The sequence below is a fragment of the Caenorhabditis remanei genome, chromosome II (assembly GCF_010183535.1).
Source record: "Caenorhabditis remanei strain PX506 chromosome II, whole genome shotgun sequence".
In the NCBI taxonomy this organism is placed as follows: Eukaryota; Metazoa; Nematoda; class Chromadorea; order Rhabditida; family Rhabditidae; genus Caenorhabditis; species Caenorhabditis remanei.
The window spans coordinates 10,904,341-10,918,835 of NC_071329.1; the positions used below are offsets into that span (position 1 = coordinate 10,904,341).

General features: G+C 36.4%; 1 protein-coding gene across 1 annotated transcript; it reads right to left on the minus strand.

Annotated features, from left to right (window-relative positions):
• Positions 1-49: 49 nt before the first annotated feature.
• Positions 50-7,981, minus strand: GCK72_005972 (uncharacterized protein; the record flags this gene model as incomplete). Its single annotated transcript, XM_053725412.1, has 11 exons — positions 50-90; positions 320-508; positions 1,699-1,761; positions 1,813-1,909; positions 2,034-2,180; positions 2,266-2,357; positions 2,714-2,824; positions 5,911-6,022; positions 6,123-6,249; positions 6,645-6,786; positions 7,774-7,981. 11 exons carry the CDS (start codon positions 7,979-7,981, stop codon positions 50-52), a joined length of 1,329 nt encoding a protein of 442 aa, XP_053589606.1.
• Positions 7,982-14,495: the final 6,514 nt, after the last annotated feature.

A 14,495-nucleotide genomic window follows, 5' to 3' on the forward strand; every position in this document is an offset into this window, starting at 1 on the left:
TCAGCATAGTAAAAATTGAAAATTGAACAGTATCCATTGATTTCATTGTCTATTTTCCAAGTTTTGATTTGATCCAATCTATTACTCCACCTGTAAACAAATATTGTTTGTAATATATTAGTAAGAGAATAAAACGTTGTAATCTGTGAATATGTAGTACTTCTGAAATTGCGCTCTCCCAAAATCTCCTGGGTCCTTACTTTTTCTGTCTCTCTTCTTTTCCCACGCACTTTTATTCAGTTTCAATGGATCTCATTTGCAAAAACTAAGATACGCGAACACATGAATCTTATCTCGACAAACGTTCTCATTCACTCACCAGTCTTATTTCCATTTTCCTGGGCAATATCAGTTCCATTCATTGGCCCAGAAGGTTCTGTTCCATTTCCCATCGGTGGATCAATATTTGTTCCATTTGGTGGTGGAGGAGGTGGTGAACCTCCTTCTGATGCATGGGAAAGAACAATCAGAGAAACAATGAAAAGAACAAAGAATCGGAGTAGCATCTCTAAAATTATGTCACAAATTGATAGTTTTGATAAAAAAGTTACGAAATTCGAAAAAAGTAAAGAGAGAAATGGGGATTGGGAAGTAGAATGAGGATGATCCATCTAGTTTCTGTTATATATAGACATGATTTGAGCTGGGAGGGGTTAAGTCGGTTTCAACCCATAAAAAAAACAATCAGAGTACAACGATTGGAAACACTCATCGAAATGAGAGGATATTTGTGAAGGATTACACACGAAATACAATGAATTTATTGGAGATATGGAGAACAGAAAAAGATGGAAATACGATAATACTGTATTCATAACAGGACATGATGCATACATCGAAACATATTTCACTGTATTTTGCGGAATTGATGCATACAACTGAAATTGATATTTTCTGTACTGTAAAATGTTCAAAATCCTGCTGGATGCTCACTTGAGTTCAACTGATATTATGATCAGAACTTTTTCCTTCTTGGTACCAATTGGCCTTTTTCACAGAGCAAATTTCTCAATTTCATCGATCGTGTACCTTTTTCTCTTAAATTCAACAAACACTTCCAAAGTCAATAATTTATTTCTATAGTATTTGAGGGGAAGGGAGCAGGTAAAACATATGAAGAGGAAAGCTGAATGGGAACATTTCAGATGGAACGCAGGAATGGGACATAGAGAGTGAAAAATTATGCGTAGAGGTAGTGAATTTAGTGTCCCAGAAAAATGTAAAAACAAAAACAATTAAACCGATGCAATGAAGAGAGTCAAATTGTTTTCGAAAACAAAGGGAAATTGTTTTTTGAACACCCAGGATATTTTTATGGTACATGAGTTAAAGAAATTTTACATGAATCAGATGATGAAACATGAATAATGACAAGCCGTTAAAACAGGAACAAGGCAAATGGATGCTATAAGCGGTTTTGGGGTTAAAAAGATATCACAGGAACAACTCGAAGGTTTGAAAAAGGGTTACCTATTTAAAATTAAACTTAAAAACAATCATTTCATGAAATTTAAAACTCGTTTCCCTGACTATAGAAACAAGAACTGATAAAAATTGGAATACTATTACATCACTGCTTTTATTAAGGGGTGCTTGATAATATTGGCGTGGGGAAACCATGGAGATACTCGTGTTTGAAGAGAATGAAGCGAGAGTGAAGAAATGGAGATTTGAATCGAAGCTACATTTTATCTTTACTTTCGTATTGATGTAACTTCTGTTGAAGATCACGATTTGAAGCTTCTAACTGATGAACTTGTTCTGAAAAAACTGATTTATCAGGAACTATTTCTTATTTATGGAAAAACTCACGTTTGAGAGATTTGTTTTCTTCACTGAAGCAGTGCAAACGACTCTCGAGGGCATCAATATACTCTTTTCGTTTTCGTCGAGACTCTTGAGCAGAAAGCTGAAAGTATGAAAATAGTTAGATAAGAAATATTGCAGGTAACTGATTTTTTTCAAAACTCTGCAGCAGATGATTTTAAACATTGCAACTTTCGGTTATTTCCAAATACTTATAAAGTACTAACCTTATTCTTAATCTTCCGACGAACAATTTTTAGCGACTCTTCTTCACTTTTGGACAGTGGATACTTTTGAGGGATAGGATAGCCTTCTTGTACTAGCGTTCTCCGTTCTTCTGCAGAGAGCATCAAATCTCCATTCGTCGACATGTTCTGTAAAAAATCATTTGATGTTTAGAAACGATTTACTTCAAAAATCAAAAAGAACTGAAAAAAAACAAACATTTCGCGATCTCACCTGATCAGAGATTAGTTGTTGTCGAAGAGCCATTTCGTGCATTTTGTTTCTCGCCTTCAATTGCTGTTGGGCGGCAGCTAATCCCATACCACCTACAAAATAAGAAATTAAATTTCGGATGAAAATGTGAAATTATTCACATGAAGAGCAGAATAAATAATAATGTTGTCTTTTGGATTACGATTTTTGGCGAGAATGTTGAAAAAAGAGGTGACAACAAATTATTCATTTCACTCGGTTCACAACACCTGAACAGTTGTTTTTTTCAACAACAGAAAAACAATAAAAAGGTTCAGTTTTTTCTAATAATAAGGAACGCAAATTCATGCAATTCAAAATCTGGGGCATTTTCTCATACTTGTTGTATTGAAGGAAAATTTTTTTTTTGTTGAAATTTTTACCATCACGTTGGTTCATACATTTTCAGAAGTTTATTTCACAGACGTACACAATAATAACTCATCAACATCCATCATTTCTTTGCTACCTTCCGATCCTTCGTCCCCATTGGCGGCTAGAAACATCTCACTTGAAAGTGCCATATCTTGCTCTTCTTCGTCTGGACTAGAATCATGAGAATTTGTACCTGCACGCGTGTTCATTATAGATTTCAGATCGATTACTAATCCATGATCTTCTAGTTGTTCTTCTTTTATTTCTTCTTTTATATAGACGTTGGCGGTGCAACGGGTCGCCATTGTCTTTCGGCTCTACAGTGGACAGAATTCTGCTAAGAGAAATTATGAATCTAGAAACGGTTATAGAACGAGAGTTACGAGAAAAAGTGAGTTAGATACTCGGTTGTGAATGAAAAACTATTGGAATATTATGACGTGGCATATAAAACAGAACATTTGTCGAGGAGAGTACATGTTCCTAGGAGGGATATTCTAAAGAGATACCATTCGTTCTAATGCAAACAGTATTCTGATGTTAATCATAATGATGACGTGGTAGATGAGGACACGTACCAAAAGGCCCTGTGGGTAAATGGATCGGGCGAGGACACAAAAAAGGGGCAAGAAGTGGCCAGAGGAAAGAAGAGGGTTTTCGATCGACGAACCTCAGCAAGATCATGGAAAAACAAGAGACTCAGAGATCGCAACGTGGCAGATGAGAGGACAGACCGATTAGAGACGTAGAGATGGGCATTGGCCACGCGATAACCTCGGAGACACCAGCACGTCATACGCAGAGAAAAGGAAGAGAGACCTCGAGCGGTCTCTCCGTATATACACACTTTGCCACGTCAGAGAAGTCATAGGAGAGAAAAAAGACGGACGTGTCTCTTCTTCCTTGCTTTCCCATTCTCTCGTGGCTATTTCCCTATTTTTCCCCATTGGCCAACCATTAGGGTACCCAATGGCTCTGGGAAACGACGCCACAACGGAAGCTGTTGGTCACGGAGCAGTGAAAACCGAACAAAAAGTTCATTCATTTCATGTGAATGTGATCTGAAGCTATTTCCAAATGATACAGATTTAGAAAAGAATTTTCTATTGCTAGAGCAATTTTTAATTTCAAAGTGGTTTTAGTAGTAATGTTCACTGGTACATAACTGTAAGTATACTCAGAATGGAGTGGGAACTGGATGAAAGGAATATTTTGTTTACGCTCTGTGAGAGTATTTGTGTATGTCTGATGCCACGTCATTATATTTTTTTCATAACAGAGAAGGTGAAAATCGTGAAAAAGTTTGATGATGGCAGCTGTAGTCTGAAAGGTTTCGAAAGCGTTATAAAGTGCATCTTCATCGAGGAAGGATCTTCATTTGGCAAAATTCGAAACCGAGATCATGAAAAATAAAGGACACTAGTGACAGATGGGAGCCGAAGCCAATTTCAAAAAAAGGGTAAGAGAAAAGAGATGCAGAGAGAAAGGAAATTATGGTGTCAAAGAATATATAAACGAGAATGGTCAAATGGAGCTTCTGGAGAAACATCTAAAGGAAAAATGTACCTCGATTCAAGGCTGTCGCACGGCCGGCCGCGGCCGGCCGCGGCCCTCGGCTTTCAGGGCCGTCGCGGCCGCGGATTAACCAAATGGGCTGAATTTTTGCATATCGACTAATCTTTTGGTCCTCTACAAGGCCGCCGGAAGAAGCGAAAATTTTCCATGGCTGGGAACTGAGATATAAAATCGCCCCACGGCCTTTTTGACAGCCTTGCCTCGATTATTTATGTATTCCTGAAGTCGGATTAGCACTTTATAGTAAACTCTAAGTACAGTGCAAATTGTTTTCCATCAAGAAGGAACTGAAACTTGAAAAAAAAACGACGCCGATGAAGTGGTGATGGTGATAGAAGTGGAAGAGGAGAAGAGGACGAAAGGAGTCTGTGACGAGGGTGTAAGCAGCAGAATGCAGTCAGGAGTGGGTAAGAGATGATGTGAATGATAGAGAAATAGAGAATAGATAAGGGACAAACGCGTGTCACATGACGTGGCAAAAAGCGAAGCATCAGCACTTCTTGAGAGTGTGCATGCGCGTGGCGCGTGGACGACCCGTTTTCAGACTGACATCAATTTGAGATGTTCTTCTATCTACTGACGTGGCATGTGTCTCCTTTTTTATGTTGACTTTCTCTGTCTGAATACTCTTCTACAAATTGGAAAGGCAAAACAATCAAATTGATCTAACGGAGATTTTTTCGAAGAAGAACGCCGTATGTTTTCTAGAATTTTTCTTCACACAGAAGAAAATTTTTTAAACATCGCCTACGAAATTCGTATGAGGGTATTTGTGAAGAGAGTACAGACAATGGGTGAATGACGTGGCAGTCCTTCTTCCTATTTTCTCCGCCAAACACGCAACACAGCCACCCTTTCGTTCCGGGGTAACATACGAAAGGCGCTGGCCAAGAAGCAGCAAGCATTCACAGCAACCAATTGTATTTGACTGATGATGTTGGTGACGTGGAATCAGAGTGAATAGGAGGATCGATGAAACACAATGAAAAAACTACATTGTAAGGAGAAAAGCATCACATTTGAAATATGAATGCGTGGTTCTTGAAACTTAACTTATTTCCATATAAATGATTTTTATAAGTTTATATTTCAATGAAGTTATTATGACTACCGCTAAATTCCAACAACATTCGCTTTTCACAAAAAATGGAGCAAAAACAGTTAGGTCAGGCTAGGAAGAGATTCGGAAAGTTTACGTAAGTTCTCAATCTTTCTCAAATAGATAAACGAGAATGATGACGTGGCTAACCGGATCATCGAAGAATAGATGACGACGTCATATGATCATGACGTGGATGGAGAAGTGATGTAATAAATAATTGGTGTGTCCCGGAGAGAAGCAGGACCGCGAACGTACTGAGGTGTTACTTTAACAACAAGAGATGCCGCACGAACGAAATTCCAAATATTGAGAATTTAGATTCATGCACAAAAATAAAAATTGAAAGCTATTGATGATTTCAAAACTAGAAAAAAAGAGTATTCTGAAACTTTTCAAACATACACTCGGAAATATTTGAGTTTTGTTTGTTGCATTTATCTTCAAAAGCACCCTCAACACGAATTGTTATGTGTTTAGGAATACTAAATGAACCAACGTGATAGTATTATTTTCTCGAACACATCCGGGGTTTTCTGGGGGTTGAACAGGAAATAATTAGTCGAAAAAAAGCGTACCCATTCCTTCATAAATCGTTGAATCTTTGAAAAGAAAATTGTGTGGTACGCTGGTGACATATTGATGACCGGGGTTTGTGAACACTTGATTCATACTCATTTGCAGGCTAGGCTGTAAAATAAATATTACTTTACAAGAATACCGTGTAATGAATGCTACTATCATGATATTAAATCCCCCACTAATTGAGCTGAACTGTTTTCGAACTCACCTGATGATGTTGAACAACATGATGATGAAGGTGGTGATTGTGAGAGAAGTGCGCGACCGAAGGCAGTGGAGAATGTTGCTGTGGAGCCATCGAGTGACCACTGTTAATCATTCCGTAAGAGGGGCTACTGAAACATGCTTACGAAAAATTAGACTGTTAAAACAAAACAGAAAATAAAAAAAATGGAAATCTTATTTTCTGAAATTTTGAAACGCCAAAATGAAATAAAACTCAACAAATTGAATTTCGGTGTAGGTTTTGATAGATTCATTGACATCAAAAGTTCTCAAAAGAAAAATTCGAATTTCAAAATTTTCGATACGAATATTGGTAGAGAAATGGAAATTTTGCAAGAAAACGAAGTGAATGCCACGTTGCGGTCAAGTTTTCAACGTGTGAGGTCGACGTGACCCCGTGACCTATTTTCACGTTTCACGCGCTTCATTTTTTTTGTGCTCGAATTAAAAGATTGCGAACAAAAAATCACCGAGCGTCGGAATTCATATGATTCAAGAAACTTACTGTGAAGAAGTGGCAGATGGGCTGAATGGTGCATTAAAAAGAGCGCTACCGAAATGAACATCAAGACCAAGTGGCTCGTCTTTGAACTCGTTTGGTGAAGAAAGCGAAGAAGATGGGCTACCAGATGAAGATCCATGATAGTCTGAAAAAATGTCTAACTTTGATCTATAATCCGCGCTTATTCAGCATTGAAATATAAGAATTTATTTATATCAGTTTTCTCTTTACTCACTCCTTGTAGCAATAACAAACATTAATTTTGCTTCTCGCTTGCTACCTTATCAGTGGACAACCTCAACCTTCCATACATTTTATGGCTTTCTTCACTCTGATCTCTCCGAATTATCCGTGTTCTTTTTCATTTTGTCTCAATGTTTGTTCCAGTTTTGAAACATTTCAGAGTTGTACAAGCTACCTTTCACTTGCTTGATAACTTGCTAACTTTATCATTCAACCCATTTTTTGATAAGTAAACTAAATGTTTCGAGAGAGCAGAGACAGAAAAGTGGGTCATAAATTGCATTTACGTCAATGACCTGCACACGAGGCGCTCTGTTTCATGACGATTATTCCTTTTGTTCCGGGAAACGCCATGCCTAATTGGATGACAAAGTGTATTGGCAACTGTACTAGAAATTTAGATGAGAACTTTCCCCGAAAAAGTAGGATTAACTAGTTTCGCGCTGAGTTCACTACGTCATCAGAAAGCCACAAAAGTTTCAACAAGTGAAAACTAGAAGCTTATCAATTTAAAATTGTGTGGTAATTCATATTTCACATGTAGTACAATAGAAGAATCGTGTTTTGTCCTAAGCGCATGATAGGCATAACTTAAGGCTACCGAAATAATATAACAAAACAAGAGTTTGGGACGAACAACACATAAATAGTAAGTAGATCGGTAATACAGACAAATTTGAACAACCGTTCTCAGAATGGTCTTTCGAACTTTTGTAAACTTATGGTATTGATAACGAAGCGCGGTAACTATAAAAATAGTAATGATGAAACAATAAAAGTTCGAAAGCTTACAACACTTGTGTCATAGTTTCTTCTTAGTGCTACACTCAAATTACTGTGACTGGCAAGTGAACGATGAGAAGTGGGGAACATAAACTCGAATACCAACCTTCTCCGTTGCTACTGTGTCGTGACTGATTGAACATTCCGGGCAGAGGAGGAAATAACAACGAAGCAGGAGGTTTTTCATCCGGTGGAGTACAAGGTTCCCATTTCATTGGGAAGTTATGCATCGGATGCATCATTTGATCCATTTCACAGTTGTTGTTTACACCCATGTTCATTTGATGCATTTGGATTGGTACAGACATTGGCATTGAAGGACAGGAAATGTTCATAGTTACAGTTTTAGGTACAATATGTACAGGAAGTTGGAGGAGCTGATGGCACAGACCGAATAATTTTGATACTGTTCTTCTTCGTGTTTCTTTTTCCTGTCACTGGCAGGTGGGGAGGTGGCAGCAACTCAACAAGGGGAAAAAGATACAGAGAAGGGGACGCTAATTTGATAAACGAGATAGTAAGAGAGTGGTTGAGAAATCATAGAAGGAGAGCACAAGTTTCGGAGAGAAAACTGATAACGGTTTACAGTGCCTGAAATCGAAAGCACTTGCTAGTCACTTTATTCGTATGATTGTTTCGCTTTTTCATTAAAGTGATGTAGATTTCTGAATAAACAAACATGGCGATCAGAAATTTTCAATTCCAGTCAGTCACACCTTGTCCGTCGTTTCAGAAAAAGATAGGTAAAAAAACATGACGCCGAAAAAGAACTTAACAGTATTTGATGGCGGTCGTAAAACGAAAGGAAAGGCTGAGCTGATAACGAGATGTTGTCAACGACGATTGTGGATTGAAACAGAGAATATACGATGTTGCCATTGATGTTTGATAAGTGACAAAAAGAGCAATTTCGGTTTGACAAATTCACGTATCCTAACAATGTATGTCAGGTTTTCAGAGAAAAAGAAGACGGATATTAGAATAGTATAAGCGTTCGAAAAGTTTGTCAACTTTATGATACTGTTCTTCGCCCAAAAACCTTTTAGAAGTTCAATGAAGTATTGTAAGACTCGGAAAACAAACTAAACGTTTTCAAATTTGCAGCCGGGTGTCAGTTTCTAATGAAAACAGTGCAGCCGACCAATACTTCTGAGAAGAATTACTTTCTTTTTATTCTAATTTGATTCCGCACATAGCCAATTTTCGATGCTCGTTCGACATCACGATTTCATCAGATTACTGTTTTTTGCTTCTGCATTTCTATTTACTCTACCTTCTTTTAGATGACCGATGATGTTATCAACTTTCTCAACATCAGCACCAAGACATTGTTACGAAGAAAAAGCGTTAGTGCGTACGAAAAAAGGGGGCGTGACTTTATCTTCGAGCTTTTTGTGAAGTGCAAAGATTAACGCTTGTTTATTTCTATTTCAGTTCCAAATTTAATTTTCAGCCTCAGTTTTGAAATTTACCGAAAAGCGGAACTCAACTTGACTGTAGTTTGATGTTGGAAATACTATTTTATCAATGTTTCAATTTCATTAGCGAAATAAGTTATCAAAATGTACTCTAACGTAAATATCCGACACTATTTGGCAAGTTGCAAATGCGCTCTATTGAACTCTAACAATAGGCGCGAGTTTTGAATTTTTTGACTATAATTATAGAAATATAAAGCTAAAGTCCCCCAAGTTTTGTAACCAGTTGAAACTGGGTCAGAAATTCTGAATTTTCAGAAAAACACACCGAGAAAATACCAAAACGTTTAGTAGAAACTCGAATAAAGACACATAGTAGAAATCTGTCCTAAAATAGTAACACTGTGTGCTAAAATCTGTCCTAAGGCCTAAAAAGCAGAAAAAATCTTCCTAACTTATTGAAAAATTGAGAATTAATGTTTAAAAAATATCAACAAAACGATTTCGCCAGCATGGGTTCGATCCCTACACCTACTGACTACCGGCAGCGCCGTCACCCTACTGAGCCACCGAGGCACTGAAACATGAGGGTGCGGCAGGTCCCTATATGTGTGGTGTGGGCGTGCAGGTGGTGCAACCGGGCGCATTTGCAACTTGCCAAATAGTGTCGGATATTTACGTTAGACTTCAAAATGTGATCATAAAATAAAAGAAACTGAAATTCTTCAGATTTTTTCGTTTTTTTACGAACACAGCAGTCGATTCCATAATTAAAAATAAAACTTTTTGAAAAGCCTCACCAGAAGTTTCATCATTCGGTTCCATTTTAATTCGAATTGTATCGTCAGAGAATCCATCAATGTCATTGTCGAAAAGCTTCAATATCTGAAAGCTAGTAGAGCTTATGTTTTAAATTCAACAGATAGTAACTATTATTATTATAGTTAAGAGTAATATCATTCATTCTCTGTTTTTTAATCAAAAAAAAAGAGCTCACATCGATTGTATCCTTCTCGTTGTGAATTGATGAAATGAATACGTCTTTTTCGAGAACTCCGCTTGTCGCCCAATCATCTTCCATCATCATCTTGCTCCCAAACTGCAAATTTTAATGATAATAGTAAATCGATAATTATCCTTTCGGAAAACGGACTGTTCACGATCACAGCTGAGCTAACGTTCAACAAATGGGCGGCACGAAACGTTTCGGGTGTGTCAATATGAATTTCTGCGTAAAATTCATGATTTTCAGGGCCTATGAGAATTTATTGCAGCAAAAATTGGAAACTAGCGTGACCTTGAAACGTGTAATTGTGGAGCAGCGATATTTCAGCCCCAACATAAATCAAAATATCATCCAAAATCTGACCGACTTTATACAGTCAAAAGTGTACGTGAGAACACAAAGATTATTTGTGAATAAAAACTACAAACATTACGGATAAAAACAAAACCATGATCACGGAAGCACTATTGAAGAAATCGAAGTATCGAAAACATTGATTTCATGATAACATTTGAATTCAAAAGAAAAGAAAAAGAGGAACAAAATTTTGGCAGTTTTGGTAGTTATTTACGATCAAAGGAAAATACATTAAAAACAAGAGAGACTCAGCGGAAAGCCGGTGTAAAAGTGAAGCGGACTGAAAATTGTCACTCGAAATTTCGATGCTTAACTGCGCTCTCTTGAACTTGACCTCTGTGACCCGGTTATCAATTTTTCTATTTTTTTCTTGTGTTTTTTGGAAATATTTGACGAGTTTTTCACTGACAAAGTCCGAAGCTCACTAAACGGATCATAGAGATTGTCCGAAAGTAGCCGTGCATGATTTTCAATTTTGACAGTGCTCCTCTCTTCTCAGTTCGCAGCTAAACAAATAGGTCATGGACGACATCTTTCCGGAGAAAGAGAGAAAGACAGAAAAGGAGAAAGGGACTGTTTGTAATATGAATACAATAGTATCGTACATACATTTTGCTCTATTCATTGATATCGAATAGAAAATTGAACGAAACAAGGTTGATCAAGGATGCGTTTGCAAACAATGAAGAGTTCAACCAGAAAAATAAAGAATTCCGGCCCATATTTAAATTTTTGGAAAAATGGTAAATTGAAATTCAGTTTACGGAAGTAGTAGATTCAATAAGTAATGAACGGTGGAATAACTCAAAAGTGTACGAAATAAAAACGGAAATGTCCGCATGAATCTGTCGACACTTTCCAGCTGCAAAACTATAAAAAAGGCAGCTGCCCCGATCGCTCCTCGCCCTTGTATCCTCACACTTTTTTTGTGTTTTCTTTTTGCAGACAGAACGAGGTCGAAAAAGAAAAGTGCACAACTTAAACAGGAAGAGCTCACAGCTGTACAAAGACAATTGCAGGAAACGAAGGAACATAAATGAAAGATAAAAAGAGATCCAAAGGTCAAATTATATGAGCAAAAAAAGATATCGTACACTCTCGATCTATTTTCAAATCGGAATTCTCTTATAAACGGAGGCGGTATTTTCTGTCAAAGAGTTCTCGAAAATCTCGGTCACCGCGCCGAAGAATGAGGGAAAAAGTGACTGGAGTGAGATTAGATCAAAAGTGTCCTTTACCCGAAAATGACCCTCAAACTCTCAAACTATTTTGAAGAATATCTTCTCACTAATTAATGAGAAACTGCCGACATTTTGTCGTAAATTAAATAAAACTAATTGGAAGTTTTGGTGGCCAAAAAGAAGATTTCTTACTGGGTAAAGATGCAATTATGGAAACAAAAATGAACGACTTCGTTGTTTTTCGTGTTCACTTTTACCGCACAACAGACAATGGACTAGTTCAGGAACTGTTTACATACTTGTGAAGTTTCCAGAAGAACATCAGTTTAGGATCTAGACAACTATACATGTATATGATGAGAAGTCACTACCAAGATATCAACAAAAGAAGTATGGAAGAGAATATAGAATAGTCCAGGACACTTACTCTTATAAAATAAACAAAAAAGTGTGGTCATTAATGTTTTGATTATTCTTCCGGAGGAAGGGTTCTTCTTTTCTTTTTTCTTTTACTACAGCAAAAATGTTTATAACTTTTTCGAGTAACTCGTAGAGCAAATTTCCTAAACAATGATCCATTGACCTACTTAAGTTTATTTCTAAGTTGACCATGAGAGTCTCTTTTTGATGGAAACATGAAAATTGGGTTCTTAGAGTGTGACCTACCAATGAATTGCCGGTTTAGATGACAAAATAGATATGCACCCCCGAAAGAGAAAAAGAGAAACGGGACGGATAAAAGACAAAAACTGAACAGAAGAATCTCGTATCCGGGATGGCTAATTTAGCGGAAAAACTACGAAAGGAGCAAGGATAGAGGAAAACATTATATTGATTGTTTTTCCGATAGTAATAATTTCTCTTCTGTAAAACTATAATAACCAGAGGAACATCAAAGTGACGTTTCCAATTTAATTAAAAAACTTGAGTACAAAAAGTAAAATATTATTTTTGGATTTAGTAGAAATTTCAGAAATAACACTCTGATTTCCCACATTTTCTTTTGGATTTGGTGCGATCTTTCGATCCATGTACGAAATTTCGAAGATATTAACTTTCAGATCTATATTTCGTTTTCGATTTTCAAGGTATTCCCGGACAAATACGTTTTATAGTTTATTCGTAAAGGCATGGCTAGGATGTGGTTAAAAACTTTGAAAAATGGGAATATGCATGAAGCTAAAAATTGTTGGAATAAAAGTCTGAAGGTCTGTCAAAAGAGTTTTTTGACGAAAAGATGTACAATGTATTGAAATATACATTCAAAATTCACACGCCGACAGTCGAAAGACCAACAAAGTATTGAGCCTTTTCTCATCTTTTATCATGTCAATTCACAAATCTTTTACCTTATTTTTTGGTTTTTGAATCGAATTCAATGGAAATAAAAATGAAAAAGAACCATCGGTCAGAGACTAACCGAAAAGAGGTGTGAGGAATAGAAAAATAGAGAAAAGAGGAAGAAATGATAAAAGAAATGATGGCACTGAACGTCTCATCGAGAGTAAATATTGGAAATAAAGGTCTGAAAGGTGGGGGCATATTGGGCGCGGTCATTGTTATCAGCATGATTATGAAGTCATTTTAATACTTGCTTGTACTCTTCTTCAGTTTGTTATGCATCATGTTCTACACTTTAAAAGTGTAACTTCAATGCTCAAAACTATTTATTTCACGTTTGTTCGAATAGAAGGTTCAGAACATTCGAGAGAAGCTTTCCACAGAAGTTTTCCATGGAAACATAGTATACGAATGTCACTTATATTATGGACGTTGACAGATTTATGGAGATTTGAAAAATTAATTCTACTCAAGTTTTAAATATTCTAAGATTCTATGGTGACGAACTCTTTTTTCACTCTGTAATACTTCCATATTTCCGTATAGCAGCCGGGTTACTGTAGAATAGAAGTTTCAATGAGACAGGAAAAAACCATTGTTACTATTAGACCACCTCGAGTAAAAGTGTCATACATATCCAGATATTTATTGAATTCTAAACTTTTTGTTGAAAACTAAACTTTTTCCAAAAAAAAATGAAATAGTTGATACTTAAAACAACAAAAATATAAAGCTTGAATTTCGAGAAGTTCAATTCCAATAAATAGATAACGCAAAACTACAGTATCCATAGCAATAGCATAAAAAACTGAACTTGATAAAAGTTAACTAAACATCCGTTCCATATGTGGATAGACAAATCTCATCTCAAAAACAACAAAACTGTCGGGAGAAGCTTCGAAAAACGGAAACCAAAGCATCGCCTTTTTTGTCCAATATATGCAATATAACACAAAAAAAGAGAAAAAGGCGTGTATTCCGCCGCAAAATGTCTCTATTCTACGCGCAACAACTCTTTTCATTCATGTAATATAAGTTTTATTTTAGTAGATCGGAGCTCTGCAAAAATCAATTCGTCCTTTTTTGATTTAAATACAATTTATATTCGGTCATCTGCTTCAACTCACACTTAGTTGCGATACCGTATCAAATTCAATGTATTGTACTTCTGGAAAAAAAGAGAATTGGAATGAGATGAATGGTGGAAGTGGAGAACAATGTAGAAGCAGGAGAAGAGCGAATCACACATAATAATTAGTTGATTATCACTATTTAGTTATGCAAAAAGATACTTTGGTCTTTTGTGAATGGTAGATCTAATTTGAATATCGCTTTTCGATCAACAGATCAAATTGAAGACTTAGAAACGACTGTATTCTAGTGAGAAATATAAAAGTTTACACAAACACATTTACATGATGAAACATGGGAAAAGTCAAAAAAACTTATGGATAAATAATAAAATTTGATGTGAATTGACGAAATTTTTATTGAAATCTTTAATTTAAAAAAAAATCAGATTTGC